General features: G+C 49.7%; 4 protein-coding genes across 4 annotated transcripts; 1 reads left to right on the top strand and 3 right to left on the bottom strand.

Annotated features, from left to right (window-relative positions):
- Positions 1-257: 257 nt before the first annotated feature.
- Positions 258-1,775, bottom strand: HOS2 (histone deacetylase; the record flags this gene model as incomplete). Its single annotated transcript, XM_064901072.1, has 1 exon — positions 258-1,775. The coding sequence occupies one exon, from the start codon at positions 1,773-1,775 to the stop codon at positions 258-260; it is 1,518 nt and encodes a 505-aa protein (XP_064752148.1).
- Positions 1,776-4,839: 3,064 nt separating this feature from the next.
- UGP1 (UTP-glucose-1-phosphate uridylyltransferase) lies at positions 4,840-6,786 on the bottom strand (the record flags this gene model as incomplete). The annotated part of the gene is made up of 2 exons (XM_064901071.1): positions 4,840-6,303; positions 6,688-6,786. 2 exons carry the CDS (start codon positions 6,784-6,786, stop codon positions 4,840-4,842), a joined length of 1,563 nt encoding a protein of 520 aa, XP_064752147.1.
- Positions 6,787-8,079: 1,293 nt separating this feature from the next.
- On the bottom strand, positions 8,080-12,584 carry TCB2 (Tricalbin-2; the record flags this gene model as incomplete). The annotated part of the gene is made up of 2 exons (XM_064901070.1): positions 8,080-12,342; positions 12,390-12,584. 2 exons carry the CDS (start codon positions 12,582-12,584, stop codon positions 8,080-8,082), a joined length of 4,458 nt encoding a protein of 1,485 aa, XP_064752146.1.
- A 5,574-nt stretch (positions 12,585-18,158) lies between these two features.
- LTR64_006740 (uncharacterized protein) lies at positions 18,159-18,860 on the top strand (the record flags this gene model as incomplete). The annotated part of the gene is made up of 2 exons (XM_064901069.1): positions 18,159-18,603; positions 18,655-18,860. 2 exons carry the CDS (start codon positions 18,159-18,161, stop codon positions 18,858-18,860), a joined length of 651 nt encoding a protein of 216 aa, XP_064752145.1.
- Between the last annotated feature and the right edge of the window lie 435 nt (positions 18,861-19,295).

Raw genomic sequence — 19,295 nt, 5'->3', positions numbered from 1 at the left:
GCCATGTGGCATCTGTACAAGGACGTTCGCCAACAGGCCAGTTTAGTGCCGGGTTGTGATGCACCACATGTCAAAAAGACTTTTAAGGCTTGGTGCCGACACCCTTACAAGGTGTGGAGCATGAGAATCCTGCCATTGATGCGTTTGCGAAAAGTGCATGTTCGTTGATCAGCACATCATCAAAGCCGTCTGGGACTCACAATTGTGTTGTTCAGGACTGGCAGAGCCTGCATGTCGGATCAAGGTTTTTAAGACGTTCAGCCGCTTATGGGGCCGGTCATGAATTCGCTCGTCTTCATGTTGCCCATATTGCCGGCGAAAAGACCATTTTTCTCAAGTTCTCTTCGACGACTCTTCAATGCTAGCAATCCTCCAGCACCATCTCTCTCTTCCATTCGTTCCTCTCTTTCCATACGCCTCGCTTGATGCTCTTTCTCAGCCTCTTCGCGCCATTGGTTCACTTCTTTGGGGATGTAATTCATTTGTACTGATGGTGCACCTCGTATATATCTCATTTGTTCATGCACTGATCGCACAATCTTATCAATATCAGCTCTTGTGTTAAGATTCTGTCCTTTCCAGCCTCCGAGGTTAGGAAACAAGGTCATGCCCTCCCTTCTGAAATGTTCACGATACGGCATGTCCTCCGGCAAGTCGGGATCGATCTTGTTTGCAGCGCCAATGGTGATCGAAGTCTCGTGAGCCCAAGCCCGGGCCACGTTGCGAGGTGTGTAGCCACCACCACCAAGCACTAGCAGTGGCTTCTTGAACTTCGTACAGTAATCGGTGCAATATTGCACGCAATGTCCATGACCCTTAATGTTGAGGTTGAAACATCCAAGCCGGTCGTGGCCTAAACTATCAGCTCCACATTGTAGAACAATCGCGGAAGGGTCATAGTTCCGGGTAACTGCTCCAATAACTGTATCAAACAGGTAGGCATAATCTGCGTCCGTTATGCCGTCGTTGAGAGGCACATTGATGGTGTGATTCCGTCCAGGATTATCGGGGTGATGCGGACCTGTACTGTCTAGTGGGCCTGTTCCAGGGAAAAATACTTCCTTATCGTATTTATGGAAGGAAACACAGAAGACTCGGTCGGTGCTCCAAAATGCAGATTCCACTCCATCACCATGATGCACGTCTATGTCGATGTACAGGACTCGTGGATGATAGGCTAGCAGTTCAATTATAGCTAGGACGATGTCATTGACGTAGCAGAAGCCAGATGCCTCGCCTTTCTTCGCGTGATGCAGCCCTCCCGTCCAGTTAAGGGCGATATCAGACTGCTGATTAACCAATTTACTGGCAGCGTCGATTGAGGCACCAGCATAGAATGAACAGTACTCAAAAAGCCCGTCGAAAATTGGACAGTCATCTCCCACGCCGTAGACAGATGAGCTGAACCCTGTTGGCTGGGCAAGTTCCGGATACATTTCGATGAGATTCTTGGGAGTCGCGACTGACAAAAATTCGACGTAGTCTTCCTTGTGGAAACGGGCAATTTCCTCCTTGTAAGCAGGACGTGAGGAATAGAGATCCATAGCATTGTGCATTTGATAGCCCATTATAAGGCTTTTGGTGAGTGTGAGGCGCCATACTTTCATAGGGTGCAATTGACCGAAATGATAGCGCTCAACGTCAGGGTTATGGTGCCACGACACGCGATACCCTTTAGGCTTTTCGACCGCACCATTGCGGATTTCGTCTTCGATTTTGGAAGAGTACGTGAACGTCGATTGGTGGTTGTACTCTTCGACTATGTCTTGCGCCATGATTCACGGTGATCGCGATCACTTCATCACGGTTTGTGAGGCAGCAGAGCTCGTGTTAACGCGAAGTTGCTCCCAACACATTCTAACCAGAGATAAACATTGGAAGGCCAGGTTCATTGACAGACAGTAGGCGATGGAATTTCCAAGTGCCGCGATGTTTCTATAAGAGTACGTTTGAATCTCAACCTTGAGCTGGACTGGGATCTGCCAGCCACTAATGCATCACGTGGAACGCGGCTCAAATTAGTCAGGCACGACGCCTCTGGAACTCCACTTACAGACTTGACTCCGTGTCACTCTATTTCTCAACCTTGTTCTCGAAATCTCCATGTGTCAGAACAACAAGCAACTACACAGTCATTTGCAGTTTGCAACAACATTTCAGGCGCACCCAAATTCTGCAATATGGCAGGAGAAGTAGGCGATTGTGCGACTCTACTCGAACAATTCATTCATGATGCGGCCAATTTGCCAGCCGAAATCAATTACATGATGGAGGAGATCCAGGCTATTGACAAAGAGCAGCAAAAGTCACTGTCAAGCATTACTAGCAAAGAAGCAACATTACAAAAACAGGTGAAGAACCATGGATCGCTAGTCATGCATCCTAAAGAACAAGAATTCGCAGCTTACAACCGAAAACACTATGATATCTGCCTCGAATTCCAGGACAAGAAAGTGGCTCATAGCGAGAAAGCACTTTCGATACTGGATCGCCAACTTAGAAAGTTTGACGTGAGGTTACAACAACTGCAAAAGGCCGGTCAGCTTGACGAAGACGAGTACTTGTCCAGTTTGTACAGCCGCAAAACAGACAATCAGAAACTGCCATTTGACATACCACAAAGCAATATACCACTCCAGGCAGCAAAAATAAGTGCGCTGAACACTGGCGCGGCTCGTGCCAACTCTCAAGTGATCCCAACCATCCGCCAACCACCGCCACGGCAGGTCCAGCAGATAGCGACATCGATAACACAGCCACAACGGAACTCAACGCCGGCAACTCCAATCGCAGTTGTAGCACAGTCCCAAAAGCAAGGGCAAGAGCGAGAGCAATCGATAGGGGCAGATAGTAAGCGTCGAAAACTCAATCTCTCAACCACAGGCATCAACATGCCTTCACAACCTTCAGGCTTGCGTCAATCCTCCATCGGGCCTGGAACTCCAAAAGCTGGTACACCAACTGGCAGCCGCGCTGGCAGCATTCCTCGCAGTTCAGTACCAGTAAGTAAAAAGGTCGCAGCAGGAGTTACGAAGAAAGTGCCTCATCAGCAAGTCACCAAACTAAAGAACAAGCACACTAAGCATGTCCGCTTGTCACAGTCTGGTGGCCGCAAGAAGGCAGGATCTCCCGCTGTCCGGGGCGTGAGAGGTGGTACCGAAGCAAGTGAGGATAGCGTTCTCTCTTCAGCCGATGCCTCAGACACAGATACCTCGCAAGCCAAGCGAAGAAGAAAGAAGCAGGCCCACCAGCCCGAGCCTCAGAGCGCTAGTGAAGATGAGGAGGAGACGGACGATAAGAGGTATTGCTACTGCAATCAGCCTAGTTATGGAGAGATGGTTGGTTGCGAGAATCCTAGTTGTAAGAGAGAGTGGTTCCACATATCTTGCTTGGGCATGAAGCAGGCTCCTGACGAAGAGCAATGGTATTGTCCTGAATGCAGAACAGAAGAGGCAGCAAGAGGCAATAAGAAGAGGAAGTAGGAGTATTAGCATTAGCACAATGACATTCGACCGCCTTCTCAGGTGCAAAGGGTTGGTACTGCGTTCCCCAAATAGCTTGCGGAATCCGTCCTTCGCTCAAGTAACCATACAATTAATTCCCACATCTTCTTCTGCTTCGTCATGATTGATTCGATCAACCTTATCCATTAAGAACACATTCAACCATCCCATCGTCCATACATCCATCATGTTCAGGTCAGGGCGTCGTCCAAAAAGATGCACAGATCTTCGCAACGGTTTCCCTCCCTTCCTGCCCTTCCTGCCCTTCCTTCCCTTCTCCCACCTCCCCCCTCAACCAGCACTAACAGGCGGCACAACCCCAACCTCATCCCCCGCCCCAACAACCACTCTCTCCCCCTTCTCGCCCGCCCTCTCCTCCCACTCACAATCCACATACTCCAAATTCACCACGATTTGACTCCCTCTCAGCACTTTCTCGCCTACGCCAGGCCATCGCCGCTCTAACTCGTCAAACAGTGTCCGTAAAGTCATGGGGGCGGGGAGGGTGAGGGATTCGGTATTGGAGCAGTAGGATTGGGCGGAGGCGAAGAGGAGGAGGGTGAATGTTCCTTTTTGGCTGGGAGTGGTGTTGGCACTGGGGTTGGGTGTGGTTGTGGGTGTGGCGTCTTCTGATGATGATGGGGGTGGAGGCTGAGATGATGACATGGTGGTGCAGTATTAATGAGTATTACTTCCGCGTGGATGTGCAGTGGTTATATCTGATATGTGAGGGATTTAGAGGCAGTGGTGATGGTTGATTAAAAGGAAGCTGTGTTGCTTAATACGATCTCGTCAGTGTAAGGAAGATGAAGACGCTGATTAGTCAGACTCTTATGATCATGTCCAGAAATTCGACTCTTGATGGGATCAGCGAGTGTCGTCGAATTCAGCGCGGTGGCGTAAGTCGATGGTTGACTCTATCTCATGCCCACAACAAGGGAAGCACAGACAGGTTGATTACTTCACGGACATGCGAGGCTGCATCCGACGGGGATGGAACAAAGCACGAAGAATCGAAAAGTGGAAGTGACTGGAAGTCACAAAAGGATCATTCGCTTAAGATTTGATTCATGTTTTTGATTTTATGCCGAACACATTCTCGTGTAGCAACAAGAGCTGACACATATACCATGCGAGCTCAGTCGCTTGTATGCACCCACATCCGATAACTCTATAGTACCCATTCCGTCATGTATGCATTAAGCTCCATCAGTCAATATCGCTACCATAATGTTCACATACTCGCTCTATGTATCACGCCATAAGTTGCTTGCTTGCTTGCTTGCTTGCTTGTCAACGAGATTCAACAGTAATCCGATCGATAATGGTACAGCATTTAATGCTCGAGAATTCTCAGGCTGCCCTGTACAACCACGTTCTCCAAGACAGAACCGGGAGGAATATCAATGGTGCTGTTCTCGGTAGCCACAATGATGACAGTGCCCTTAAGAACGATGCCTCGACCGAAGTTGACATCACCAGTAACAGTCAAGTGGTCAAGCTCGACGATATTTGGAATGCTGCCAATTCTCTTCTGGAATTGAGCAACCTTCTTGAAATCACCACCCAACTTGATGAGAGGGGCAGGACCAAATCGTGAAGCATCCATTACCAGCTGTCCGTGGCTGAGTGTATAGAGGTTGGACTTCACGAGCATGAGATCAGAGCAAGTCTTGACAGGCAAGAATCGCTTTCTTGGGACGTTGACACCGTGAGCGTTCTTGAAAAATCGAATGGCAGCGCCAACAGCAGTTTCTAGCTGGAGAACAGATAGATCGGCCTCACCCTTCTTGTCAGCAGGGATGGACTTTTCATTGGGAATGATCTCAAGCTCAAGAGCGTTCTCTTCGACGACTCGCTTGATGGCCTTGACGTTCATCCAGATGTTGTTGGTGTTGAAGTACTTGAACTTCTTGATCGACTTGAATTCATTGACGTATTGCTTTGGAACTTGAGCAATTTCCAGGAGACGAGCCTTGCCCTCGTAGTCGATGATGGTACCACCCTTGACGTCGGCCTTGGTCTTGTCTGTCAACTCCATGATGTACTCAGCCTTAGTTTCAACCATGTGTTGCAGGATTCGCAGATCAACCACGGCACCCAAGTTGTCAGCGTTGGACATGAAGATGTACTCAACGCCTCTTTCAATCAACTGGTCAAGCATGCCTGAGTTGTACAAAGACTCGAACACGTCACCGTGACCTGGAGGATACCAGTCTGAGAGCTGCGACTTGAAGGATTTTGGTGCAGGTAGAAGGGAGTCCTTGAGGACACGAGGATATCGGGACTGGTTGAAGGTCAGGATATCAATGTTGTGACCCTCGTACTTCTTGATAATGGAGGCAGTGTCGTCGTCAGTGTTGAACGAGTTCATGAGGACAAATGGGACGTTGACATCGTAGGTTCGGTTGAGGTATTCGATTTGTCTGACGGAGAGATCGAGGAAGGACATGCCGTCTCTAACCTCAATGACAGACTTGGGACCTACGCAACCCATGGAAGTACCGAGACCGCCATTGAGCTTGACGACTGCGAGCTTGTTCAAGAAGTCGACCGCATCACTGTTGGGGAGCTTGTCATAGTTGACCACCTGTTCTGGTGCAGGTGGATTGATTTTGTTCCAGTCAATTGTATTGCTCTTAGCTCGATCATTGAGATATCTTCGGAACAAAGCGAAGAAGTTGTCCATCTCAGCCTCAAATCTCTTCTTCTGGGAAGGGTCATCGACCGTCTCAGACAACTGGTTCAGTGCATTTCGCATCTGACTGGCTGCGACATTCGTAGATGTGTTCTCGAAAGCCTGGCTGGGCATTAGTGATTTATCCGTCATCTCTGAAATGGACTCTGAATCAAAGTCTGGTGGTGTGGGTGGTAGGGTGTGGTAGGAATGTAGGTGATGTGAACGGGAAGAAAACAAAGGTGTGCAGTCGCTGGATTTCGAGTAATTGGCAAACGAAGTGCGGGACGCGGCCATCGTTCCTTCAGAAGTGGTAAACACTTTGAAGTGCGGAAAGTGCCAGGCCACTCAAGCTGATCTTCACTTTCTATAGAATTATAGAATGGTAATCCTCAAGCTAGAGCCGCACGCAGCACACAACTGTCTTTATACAGGCATGCCTAGCTCCTTTGTATGCAATCTTCATCCACTCGCTTGTCCAAAAAGGATTGGAGGAGAAAGACTCACCACGTGGGATTGTGTCTTTCCATGATGTCTGGGGGCTTCTGCAGAGCCGTTGGCGGCGGCCTGAGGTCGCAGGTGTGAAGGAATTGCTTTGGACGCCATAATGACAATTGTATGTCTCTTGTCTCAGGTGAATGTCTAGAAACGGAATTCTGTCAGACTTTATACACAGAAATGGACGATAATGACAAGGGTGGAAAAAGGCAGTGGTGATAAGAACTCTCTACTCCATCAGACTGCGAAAGGAGTGACCGAAAGAGTCTGCTACCTGCGTTCTGGGATCGGAACAATCGCGAGTTCCAAGTCCAGCCACCAGTATGAACACGTTGCCCGGTTCCTGTGCACGATGTGGCTTTTTCCACCTGGTCACACAAGGCGGTCTGCAATCACTTACCACAAAGCTCGATAATTGATTTAGAAAGTGGACCGTCGTAGCCAGGAACAGACGGAGAAGGTCGTAGTGTTACAGGGAATCAACACAATGAGTTTGAGGTTATTGATTTTAAACTGATTATGGTCTGAAACAACAGTGGAAATCGTAGCTTTTTATTGCCTGGAATGACATCGTCGGGACTTCTTTCCTCTGACCAACACCTTCCACGATCTGACAATCCCAGCTCCCCACCGCTTGTGAGGGGCATGTCTTTCAGCAGTGCTTCGAGCGAAAAAAGTTGTGTGATCTGCAAGCTGATGCAGGGGAGGTTTTTCCCCATGACAACTTTTTTGGTCGCAGTCTGTCATTCGTAGCTTGATTGAGAGAACCAATCAAGGGGAACGTCGCGACTCGTGGACTCCATCTTCCGTGAGCTCTCACCCTGAAACACAGTGCCACTAGTGCCAACAACTGTTAAACATTGAGCCAATGGCCAGCTTATTTTTCCCACCTGCGGAAAGTGCTGGCCTATGAAGTGCTGCAAAATCTCACCCAAAGCCAAGACTTCCACGCTTGAACCAACAGATTGCGCCTTTTCCAAGATGGTCTATCGTTCGGGTCAGGTCTGGAAGGCTTTCTATTGTTGTCCGTTGGGAACGTAGGAGCGCCGCGACAGACTCTGTTACGACTAGTTCGCTGGAATAGTGTGTGCTGGCGATGGTAGCAGGACGACGTTGCACTGTACACATAGAGCAAAAAGCCAAGAACAAGCAATCAAATTAGCCCTAGAATTCCGCAAGATCCGGCAGCATCGAACAGCCACGAGGAACACCATATCACCTATCTACCTATCTCTATTCTGCTGTCCGTTGTCCTCACTCTACCCTGTAATTGTGGGTATCGTTGAAAGAAAGCACCAAACGCAGTAGCAATGCCCAACAACAGCTCTGAACGACCTCGCTAGAACGATAAAAAGCCCGCATAAAAACATCTTATACCTTGTGGAAAGGATTAGCCGTCATCTAGGCAGGCTCTATCCTTCCACTCGCGTCTCGCTTTCCGAAGAAACTCCGCCTAGGTCCTCCTTCCTTTCGTGATACAGGACTTTCTGCACCACTCGTACTCGGCCTCAGCAGTGAAGCATCTGCAATACCACTGTTTACACCGGATTCAGGTGCAAAGCTGCTGCGGATTACAACCGTACCACTACCACAATTGACTGTCTGTTCAGAGCCACTTCCCTGGTCGGAGACGAAAAACATACCTTCCCCGAGCTCCTTGTCACGGAAAACTTCATGATCCTTGACAACCATCTGGAACGTGGTGTCAGCAGCGCAAGCCACCTTGAAATTCTCGTCTTCGCCGAACATGACAAGACCGTCCTTAGGTTTGAGATGCTTTGTCTTGTAAAGTTCTTTCGTCTTGCCCTTGGCGCCTTTCATACTGACGTGAACTTGAACGTCAGCCTTCTCAGGGAAGCCTGAAGCAGAAACGATGAGGAAATGTGCCGTTCCGCTGTCAGTGCCCTGAGCACCTCCAGCGAAAGTGGTCGATGTATAGCTCGAATGTCGGTTGTGTGTTGACACAGGGGCCATTGGTGAATTGTTGTCACTCAACGCCATGCTCCTAGCAGGTGTCGCTGGTGCCTCGAGCACGTCAGGTACAGGACTACCTTCTCGAACTCCGTTCACAGCCAACTCGGGCTCATCCTTGCTACCTCTGTGCGTGAAGTTGCGTTTGAGGAACGAAGCACCCTTGACCACTCCTCCACCAACCTTGGCTACACCTTTCACTGGTGCACCTACTACTTTGCCAGCTGGGGCAAAAGTTCCTTGGAAAGTGGACGTGCCTTGCCGCGATCGAGTAATGTAACTGGGCTTGAACACCATCTTAAGGCGAATGACACCAGACTTGCCATCCAGAGGATATGTGTACTCTTTCGCTTCGAGAGGCTTCAGCTCTGCAAGCTTAATGTTCGCGCCACCCAGAAAGTCAGCCTTGTCACCAAAGTCCCAGTCGTAGATATCGACACGGAAGTCTGCCGCAGTCCTTGAAGAGATCAACGTCTCAAACGTTTCATTCCATGCAGGATGTAGAGTTTTCTTTTGAGTTTTTGTCTTGTGAATCTCCTTGCCGTTGAGTTTGAATTTGCAATAAGGATCGCTATAACCATTGCGATCAGCTGCAGGTAGCTCTGCCGCGTCCAGTACATCGACACGAAGCGTGCCCATGTTGTTAATGCTTTCGCTGGGGTCAAGGTTCATTTGCACAGGCAAGAATCTGAGGCTAACAGTCACTTTGCTTACACCTCCATCGTCGCCACGTATGGTCAATTCTGTAGGTGTGTACAAGCATTGTGACAAGACCTGTATCGTTTGTCCGGTCAGCTTTGCGATGACATGGTCTTCGCCATCGTCACCTTCCTTATCAACCTTCTCAACCACTCTCAACGTGATACGTGACCAGTCAAGCTCTCGTATAAACGCATCTCCTGTTTCGCCGAATGTGTGGTGCTGTTGACGAACTTTGCCGGAGGAGTACGATGGGAAAATGTGATCGTCCATAACGATCTCAAGCATGACGTTCTTGTGCTGGAAGTTTCCTTCAATGAGCTTGAACACCAATAGACCAGACTCGTATTTAGGTAGGTCGTCCACAGTCATACGTATCTTGGGTGGTTGCTTCTTCTCTAGCGACACTGATTCTTGTAGCGATGGCGCCTTGACAGAAGGAGCTGCAATGCTTTCTGTACGGTCAACAGGAACTGAGAGGTTGCCGGCAGCTTCTAAACTTTTTTGTCCTTCCACGCCGGGCGCCGATCCGTTCACACTGGTCGACACTTCTGGCAGCGCTGTCTCCTGTTCTTCCTTCTCTTCTTCTGGGTCTATCACGTTAAGTGTTGGGAAGAACGATACAGTGTAGGAAAGAACTCCTTTCGCGCCACCTTTTCCTTGCAATCTCAAGCCATCATTGAAGACTTGCCTAGTATCATGCACAAGATAGCCACCGTCCTGCTCGTTCTCCTTGATGTAGTCTGCCAGGGAGACATCGATTTGACCTAACGACCTGTCCTTACCCAACTTCTCCTCGTCCATAACCTCGAGCGTGATACGTTCACGAATTGTGTGGACTGGGACATAGATGACTTCATCCCAGGTAGGTTCAAGGTTGTTCTTGAATGTAACGGTTCGTCCTTTTGGGATACCATTAAGCAATACTCGGCCATATGAGTCCGATTTACCGAGAGTCTCCAGGTTCCTGAGGTCGGAAGCCTTCTGCATGTGAACTCGAAGCACACCAACTGGGGTAATGTAACCACCGGAACTGGTGACGCCAGTGAGAGCGACAGGTTTCCATTCAACCATAAGCTTGGCACGACCTGACTGCGTACCGTGGAGGTTGAACCATTCCTGTCCTTTCTGCATCAGTGTGAGCATATCATCTAGTTTAATCTGGTAGGTTCCCAGGACAGCGTCTGTGGCCAAGTCTCGGTCATCCTTGATGACAAGTCCGATTCGAGCCTTCCTCTTATCCGTGACCAGGACTGAAGTGCTGGGTTCAGGAAAAATCGGATTGTTTGTTCTCTTTAGCTTCTTGGTGATATGCACCTCTTTGCCATTGAGCAGCAGCACGCCATAAGGATTTAGAGCTCCGACCATACTCTTGGAAGAGTCCAGATCCTTGGCTTGTTCAATTGTTAGTCTAGCAATGCCAGTGTTTGACTCGGGCGCAGGCAGAGCATTGCCCTCTGCATCCTTGCCGCCCTCGAGCACGGGGAAAAATCGAACATCACAGTTGAGCACGCCTCGTTGCTTGCCTCCAGCGATAACTTCCAAGTGCTCGCTTTCATGCTCAGCCACAGACTCAAGCCTCTCAAGAGGAAAGGTTGCAGCGCCCAGCTCTTTGTCCTTTCGAAGTTCATTGAAGTCGAACACTTGCAGCGTCAAAGCGTCTGTGAAGTTGGTGATGATGATGTACAGTGTCTCGTTCCAACGTGGATCCGCATTCTCATGTATCGTCTGAGTTCGGCCAAGCTCGTTTCTGCCATTGATAGACACAACGACATAGGGATCAGGGGTGCCTGAGAACTTGTCTGGGTTGCGTAAGCCGTGACCACCATGCAAAGTGATGGCCACCACACCAATGGCAAGATCCACAGGATTACCTGACAGCATCTTGGCAACCTCGATAGGGAAGACGTTTGGTGCATACATCATCGGTGCAAGATTGGCATGAATTTGTTCCATAATGAAGCTTTGCAGACCTGGTATGAAGTTGATATCGAAGCCTAATGTCTCGCCACCTAGAGGTTTGCAGACATAGTCGATCTCAGGTCTTTCGAGAAAGCAGATATCAATACGGTCGACGTATGGATAAGGCAGCTGAAGCTTCATCTTGACACGCATTATGCCGGAGAAGGCGAAATCCTCGACAATAATTTTCATGGACTTACTGACCATTGCTTTTCCAATGCGAATGGCAAGCACAACCTTGGGATTGATCTTGTTCTTGAGCTGTCTGGCTGTCATGTCCATCGTGTCGGTGGGAGTGAAGCTGAATCTCCAGTCCATCATTACAATCTCAGGATCTTCCCTAGGATAGGTCTTGACATGTTCCATTCGAGGTGGCTTCGTTCCAAGAGTGAACGTCTCCATGCGCATACTGTCGAGGAACGCTGGTGTAGAAGTGCTGAGGACCTGATCAACAGATTGGACGATGCTGGTCGCGAGATTAGGCGCGAAGATGGGCCAGAACTTGACCAAGAAGCTGTTCATCCACTCCAAAGATTCATGGTCTGATTCAAGACGACCTTTGGCCAACTCCCTGGTAATATCATCTCGGAAATTTCTGCGTGTTCTTCGGATTGATGTTCGGTAGTAAGTGCCACAAATAGCCATGACAATCGTCACCCATGCAAGCCCACCTCCGCAGATAGCCACCAGCCAGGATGCGAGGCAAGCAAAGACAATAACTGCAGCGTTATGGTACCAATCCCCAAAGAACTTATCATCAAGCTTGCCTTCGAGAAAAGTCTGGTGATCGGTTATCAAGGTTGCATCTTCGTGTTCGTCCTTTAGCTCGAAGCGAGGTGCCCAACCAGTCTTTTTCCATTGATCGTCCTCGGGGAAACTTCCATTCATTCGAGGTTGCTGGTCTTCAGTCGTGGATGGTACTACAACACCAGCGGTGGAGGGAGGAGGCAGGTCGTAGTCGTCGGGACCGTCGTTGATGTCGGATTTGAGGCCAGCACCTTTCGGTCGGTTTGTGTGCAAGGCATTTCCTCGCTGAGAATCTATCAGCAACACCACAAGACAATGCGTTCTGTACTTACAGCCCTGGCCTGTGCAGCCTTCTCTTCTGGAGAGGCAGCTGGATCGAAGATGAAGGTAGGTGCACCAGCCTTACGGCTTTCTTCCAGGATTGTCTTCTCGACATCTGAAGCGGAGACTCTCGAGTCAGGATCGCGAGCGAGATCCTCCACCGCCTGCTGCTTAGCCTCGTGTTTGAAAGACGACAGCATGGTCATGACTGTTTCTGACGCGCTCGCCTAGACTCAAGTCGAGCTGGTTAGCTCATGCAAGCTCGTTAGTTGCGACACGCGTCAAGTACTAGTAGAATGGAAGAAGGGTAATGGTAGAGAGGTTTGAGGTTGCAAAGGAGTGTGGTGTGCCAGGAGCGACGGTAAAGATGAGTGTGGTCAGACAAACGTCAAAGGTGCAGTCTGCAGTCAATGCATCTCGTTAGTTGTCGCGGCCTGTTGCACAGTGGGCTGTTCCCAGGAGGATTGGTTGCACCGCCAGACAAACGCTAGTTACGACTGGCTCAACCACGCAGCCAGTAGTCAACTCCAGCTAGCTGAATGAGTTAGATGGAGACTCACTTAGTGGCCTGCTAGTGGAACCGAGATCTTAACTCTGCTTTACTTCTCCTCTTATTTTGCACATGTGCAACGACAGAGCTCAACGACCTTGTCAATACTACTTTCCATTGGCATGATTTCGTCACGACCATAGAAGACAGATGTTCTGCAACCATAGAGTGGTCATATAGCTGCAATCGTGGATGATAGGGTTTGTAAACACGAACAGCATTGAGCTGAAACGTGCAACCTCAATCCAGATTCGATCAGTGCCCCATTCAGATAATCCACTAATGCAAGCCATCGTTTTCCCGATGCGCAACGTCGGCTCCTCCGCGCACCAGCCACAGTGCCCTCGACTGCCTGTATTGTAATTACAGCTTACAGCACGGGTGGTAACTTCTGTGGGACGCGAGTAGTGGTACTGCTTCGGCTTCGAGTTATGGTCGTTCGTGCTGTCAAACGCTCAGAGAAGCCTGGGCGAAGATCATACAATAGATATCTGCAGGACACATCCACGTCTCGAGGTGAGGTCGAGAAGAGGTTCAGTAACACTTTGTCCATGATTTACGTGAAGGACTTACTATCTATAGTGATAAGCCACCTCGTACTGTCTCGTGCTCTTCTTTTTGAAATAGTCATGCGGTTCGAGATACACGGACCCTGGGTCAGTCCTCTTGTCCATGGAGGAGCAACTCACTTCACTCAACGTCTGTGGTCAGTGACCTCTCCCAAGTTACCGACCTCGGCAGGAGTAGGTATGTGGTGTCCTGAGCCAACACCAGTCCCGACTCCTGTACCAGCTCCTGTACCGAGACCAGTTCCAGCTCCTACGCCAGTCCCTGTGCCATATCCGCCCATGGTATTGCCACCCACCTCACTATGACCAAGAGGTGCGGCGTCGGTACCTCTGCCTAGACTCGTGTCATATCCAGGTTCGCGGCTCAGGCGTCGAGCTGCTTCAGGATCTTTGGCAGGGTCATATGGTAGGTCGGTGACACTGTCACGGGACTCGTGTGTCGCCGTGCCTGTAGCTGCAGAACCCAAGACGTTCCTATCCTTGGTACTGCTGTGATGTTGAGGTACGTGATGGCCTCCACGGCTGGCGTGGGCAGCTTTATCCTCCTCGTCGTCCGTGGAGTATTCCTCATCTTCACCAGTATGTTCGTTCTTTCGGCGCTTGAAAATTCTCTTGAAGATGCTTGGCTTCTTCTCCTGATGACCACTCTCCTGCTCCGACTGGTGATGATGTCTCTGATGGGCAGCCTCCGGTTCAGTACTGTGGTGATGTTTTTCATGAGCTGATGCACCAGCTCCGGTAAAGGCAGCTGTGCCAACTCCGGCGGCAGCCTCTCTCTCACGTCGTCGTCGATTCTCCTCCTCGTCTGCTAGACGAGCTCGTTCGCGTCGCTCTGCGTCATTACCATGAGACTGGTTGAGTGGCATAAGAGGCTCATATGCAGGATACTTTCTCTCTCCTGTAGTATCGTGCCTGTCTCGATCGTGGAGAGCGTGACCAACACCCGCCGCCGTGGCTGCACCTGCACCTGCACCGAGAGCTGTGTTACGAGTGGTCTGATCGTTTCTGTCGTTGTGGCCGGTCAAGGGTGAGGAGTGTGTGGGCTGAGCGTCTTGGCCATGTAGACGACCTGGAGCTGCTGCTACAGCGTCTATTGGAGTTTCTCGAGATCGATCAGGAAGGGTAGTACCAAGAGCACTTGTGTGGGGCTGATGGTGACGAGTGCTGTCGCGTGTACCAATATCGGATGTCGTAGATGGTTGCGTTCCCACACCAGAGGTTATCGTGTACGTCTGGTTGGGGCGGGATGTCGACGTGGTTCCTAGAGATCCGGTGTGAGACTGAGTTGATGGCGCATTGTAAGTGCCTGTCGAAGACGTCAACGAGGTGTCATGGGTACCACTCGGGGAGAATGAGGATTGATGTGTACCGGTGGTTGAGCCAACAATTCCATGTCGGCTGTGGTCATGCGTGGAATGTGATCCCATGCCGGTTCCTGTTATTCCCGTACCACCAGTCGTGAGACTACTGCCAGTTGCGCCAACATCAGTAGTAATGAGATCATGAACAGTAGACCTCGGAACTCCAGCTTCTGGATCACCAACCGCCTGACCGAATGAGGAACGAGTGCCTCCGACAGGAGCTGAGATAGGTTGAGCAGAATTAGGACCAGGATAAGCAGTTGTTGGGATAGATTCTCGTCGGTAGTGTTGCGGAGGTCCTGTCTCTCGAGATACCCCCGATCCTGATTGAGTTGTGGTAGTGTCTCGTGGCTCGTTCACGCCTTCGGATTCTTGTTGTCCATATCCTAACGCCGAGCCTAAACCAACAGCGCCCAATACCTTGCCAACCAGACCTTGTGGCTGCTGACTGCCTTCATGTTGGCTGTCAGTTCCTGTCAGACCTGTACCAGTGTAGCCGGAGGTTTGAGTGGCTGGAGCGCCTCCATAGGTTGCGGACCGGTCTGATGGATCGGCGGTACCTGCCAAACCGGTGTGACTTTGGTAGCCCGTTGTGTTGCCAGTAGTAGATGTGTCTGCCAACGTCGAAGAACCTTGGCCGCTGGGCTGATAGTCTCTGCTGGTGTCATGGGCATGCGTGCCTGTGAGGCTTTGACCAAGATTACCAGATGTTCCGCCGAGAATATCAGATCTTCCTCCGACGGTGTCGGATCTTGCACCAAGCGTATCATTTCGTCCGCCAAGGGTATCGATTCCGCTGCCCAGTGTTTCGTTGCGTCCACCTAGAGTGTCGTTACGTCCGCCTAAGGTATCCGTTCGTGCACCTGGCACATTACTCGAGAGCCCACTGTCGTGGTGATGGGTAGATCTTGAGGTGTCGCCAGCGCGACCACCATCGACTCGAGGATCGAGGTCGTGCTGAGCCCTGTAGGGATTCTCATGGCCCGCTGTCGGAAGACCGCTCGACATGTTTCCGCTAGCTAAACTGGTGTTAATGCGTGCACTGGTACCGCTGCGTTATTTTCAGCATACATGGATAAACTTACTATTGTGTGATATCCAAGCTGAAGCTGCTGCTCGTGCTGCTGCGTCTGAAGATGTAGTAGCTTCGGGACGACGATATTTTAAAGGGTCAGAAGAGTTATGGTCTACAACACTTCCGACTGGATCTCCTGGTGGTAATGGACGAGAAGAGTAGGTCGATGTCTCAAATATGGCAGCTACACCTTGGTCATCTGTTGAACTCTCTCCAGCTGGAACACGAATGTCCTTGTTTAAAGGCTGTGTAGCTTCGGGTGGTGACGTAGAGCTGGAGGATATAGTTGCTGCATGTCCTTGATCTGATCCAGCAGTACTGTTAGCTGCAGGAGCGTCGTCATTGCGGTAGAAGTGAGAGCCTTGTCCTCCAAGAGGAGTATCAGACTTCCTGATACATGAATTAACTCTGCATAATTACAATACAAGCATGTTTATTTACAACAAGTTCTTAAAGACACTCGTCTCGCATAGAACATGACGATCGACAGTGATCACGGTTAGCTACAGCAGTATAGACAACCTAGTAGAACGGTGGAGTGAGCCTGCTCGTTATAGCAAGGCAAGGCGGTTTCTTGCACTCGTTGCGTCATGTTGCAATGCCAGGCCAGTACAATATCATTTGTGCCTCGCAGCAGTAAATCCATGTGGTTTGACGCAAAGAGGGGAAGCTGCGACGATACCAAAACAGAAAGTTTAGGCGAGTTTGTGCACGAAAAGCTGGAAGGTCACTTGAGATCCAAATGGGAGGTAACGACTATTTCGTGTAATGGTTGATGATGATAATAGAAATGAATGCTGAGGTTTGGTTCTTATTTCATATGGTGGATATCATGTGACGGGTGGTATCGTCCAGCGTCTCGATTATACACTATGGATGAATCTCGAGTCCTAAAATTTGTTGGCGGACTCACGTAATTGATAGGATACAGCATGATCTTCACAAGCACTGAGTTATTCGAGGACGACAAGGACGACCAGCACAGACACAAAATGTCAAACAAGCTACTGTGGCATCACATGCAGGTGCCTTTCAAACTCGCAACCGGTCACATGGAGAGGACGTGCATGCTTCAAGATCCGTATCCCGCTCTGCCAGGGGTGTATTCTCACAAAATAACGAAGACACGGGTGAACACCGAGTAAGATACGTGTCGTCGCGTAAGAGACGTTGCCACGGCAAAGTTTTGCTGGTCGGTGTGCTTCTGACGATTATCGGTCCGACGCCAAAGCCTTATATTGTGATTGTGACGTTCAGCTCCTAAGTCAATCGGCATTTGTGAAGCGATACACGAAGCTTGGTCGTAAATAGTGCGGCGAAATTTAGGATCCACAAGAACTTAGTTGAACTGAGTTTTTCTAGAAGGCTTCCACGATTCCTTCCGTCTGGGGATAGCCAAGCAGCATACACGAGATTTAGTTCTTGTGACATCCTGAGATGCACAGCGGGGTTCTTCAACAAGCAGAAGCTGGTTGTCTGAAGCTGTAAGGCAAACAGCGAAGCACACGAAGTAGCGGTTCCAACAAGCGCAGATTGCAGCCTCTAATAGCCAGCAACGAGCTTTGATCCAAAGACTGGCTTGCTGCAGGTACCGTTGCTGCAGATCGCGCTCCTGGTCTCCCTCACTCCGGTCCGACTCAGTCGACCAACCGCTGGTATCTTGCATGTCTTTGTTTCTTACCATGCATGTCAACGTTGCAATTCTCGGACGGCTTGTTTGCCTGGTCTTCTAACCGTGTGGTGGCCTCAAGAAGATGGACCCGCTTCGAATGGGGTCTCCGTAATGGGATAGATGGGGCACAGGCTTTGTTCTTTGAGTCCACCTCATTCTCGCCGGCATGATTTATCCAAGGCCTGTGCTCTCTCAATGCTACATAATGAACGTTTCCAGAATTGACGCTAATCCGTCCATGGTTCTGGCTTATCTACTACGACGTTGCTCGACCGGATCTCTCTTTCGCCAGTGATCCTCTGCACCACTCTAGTAGCACATCAAGAATTGCACATAATCGGAACAGCGATCATCTATAGCCTTTGTCTCGGTACCAGCACTACACTGCGATCCACCTTAGATACAGTATCACTTTCATCACACCCGAACGATCCGTTCTCGATACTCCTGATCCTGAACCACCTTAACCCAGGTCTTCGTTCTTTGTGCCACCATCCCCTTACCCGCCACTACCTGTTGCGACGTCACGAGACAATAATTCATTTTTGCGAGAATGGGACTACGAGATCGTGTTCGTAAAACATTCAAGAAGAAGGATGGATCCTCGTCAAATAGCTCGACCCCTTCCACAAGTTCAGACCCCAGCCATTACACTGGTCGGACAGATATCGAATACTACAAGCCAAATGAAATTCCCAAGTCCAAGTACCGAGGCAAGGTCGATCCAGAACACAAAGAAAAGCTCGATTCATACTCCTTCGCGGATGCTTTCAATAGTGTCCGACGCAAATCCTCCCAAGCCCTGTCGGGGATTATGAGCCCTGGAGGTACCAAGTCGCAGAGCAGGAGAGCGAGCTATATGAGCCACACGTCAAAAGCGTCGAAAGATGGACGAGCACACGAGCCCGCGAACACTGTGAGCAGAAGAGGCACTGTCTCAGAAAACCGACCTGCAAATATTCGGGAGAATTCGGACGATGATACTGACGTGCTGAATGGTGGGCCTTCCTTATTTTTGCATCAATCCTTTTTGCTAATCATTACGGTAGCTGGAATCTCAAAACAGACCACTGTTAAGCAAGCACAGCCTGTGGAAAACCCTACAAATATACCAGAGGTAAAACTCGAAAGACAGGCGACCGTCCTTGACCAACCATTTACGACTCAAGAGCTTGAGCAAGCGATGAAAAGAGCCGCGATACAGTCTAGTGACGATAGTACGCTTCGCCACAGTATGGCCATTGCGGCACACTGAGGGTGTAAAAATTACGACTTTACGAATTACGAACTCTACAATCGGTGGTACTTGGCGAATAGAATAGAGTGGCAAGGCAGTAGAGGGTATGTTGTGTTCACAGGAAATGTCCTTGCGTCCAGGAAAACAAGGCATCACATATAAAGGAATATGGTATGGCTGAAACAATGCAACCATATCATGTGGGTGGACGCTGTTTGGTTTGACAGCCCTAGATGGGTATTGTGAATCCACCGAATATAGTCGTGCCGAAGCGCAGGGCGACCGTATATAACTATTGCTTACAGTAGAAGTACTATACATTAACATAGAATCTCAGGAATAGATAGATTGTTGTACTGTGTATGATCACAATCAGTTCATGCGATTGTCACAAGATTGGTGGCAGCGAGACCGCTATTCCTAGGGAAGCAGGACAGTATTTCCACCAGCCTG

The sequence above is a fragment of the Lithohypha guttulata genome (assembly GCF_036872675.1).
Source record: "Lithohypha guttulata strain CCFEE 5908 chromosome Unknown scaffold_5, whole genome shotgun sequence".
NCBI classification, from domain to species: Eukaryota; Fungi; Ascomycota; class Eurotiomycetes; order Chaetothyriales; family Trichomeriaceae; genus Lithohypha; species Lithohypha guttulata.
Note: the sequence above shows the minus strand (reverse complement) of the source record. Positions and strands in the feature narration are given on the sequence as shown.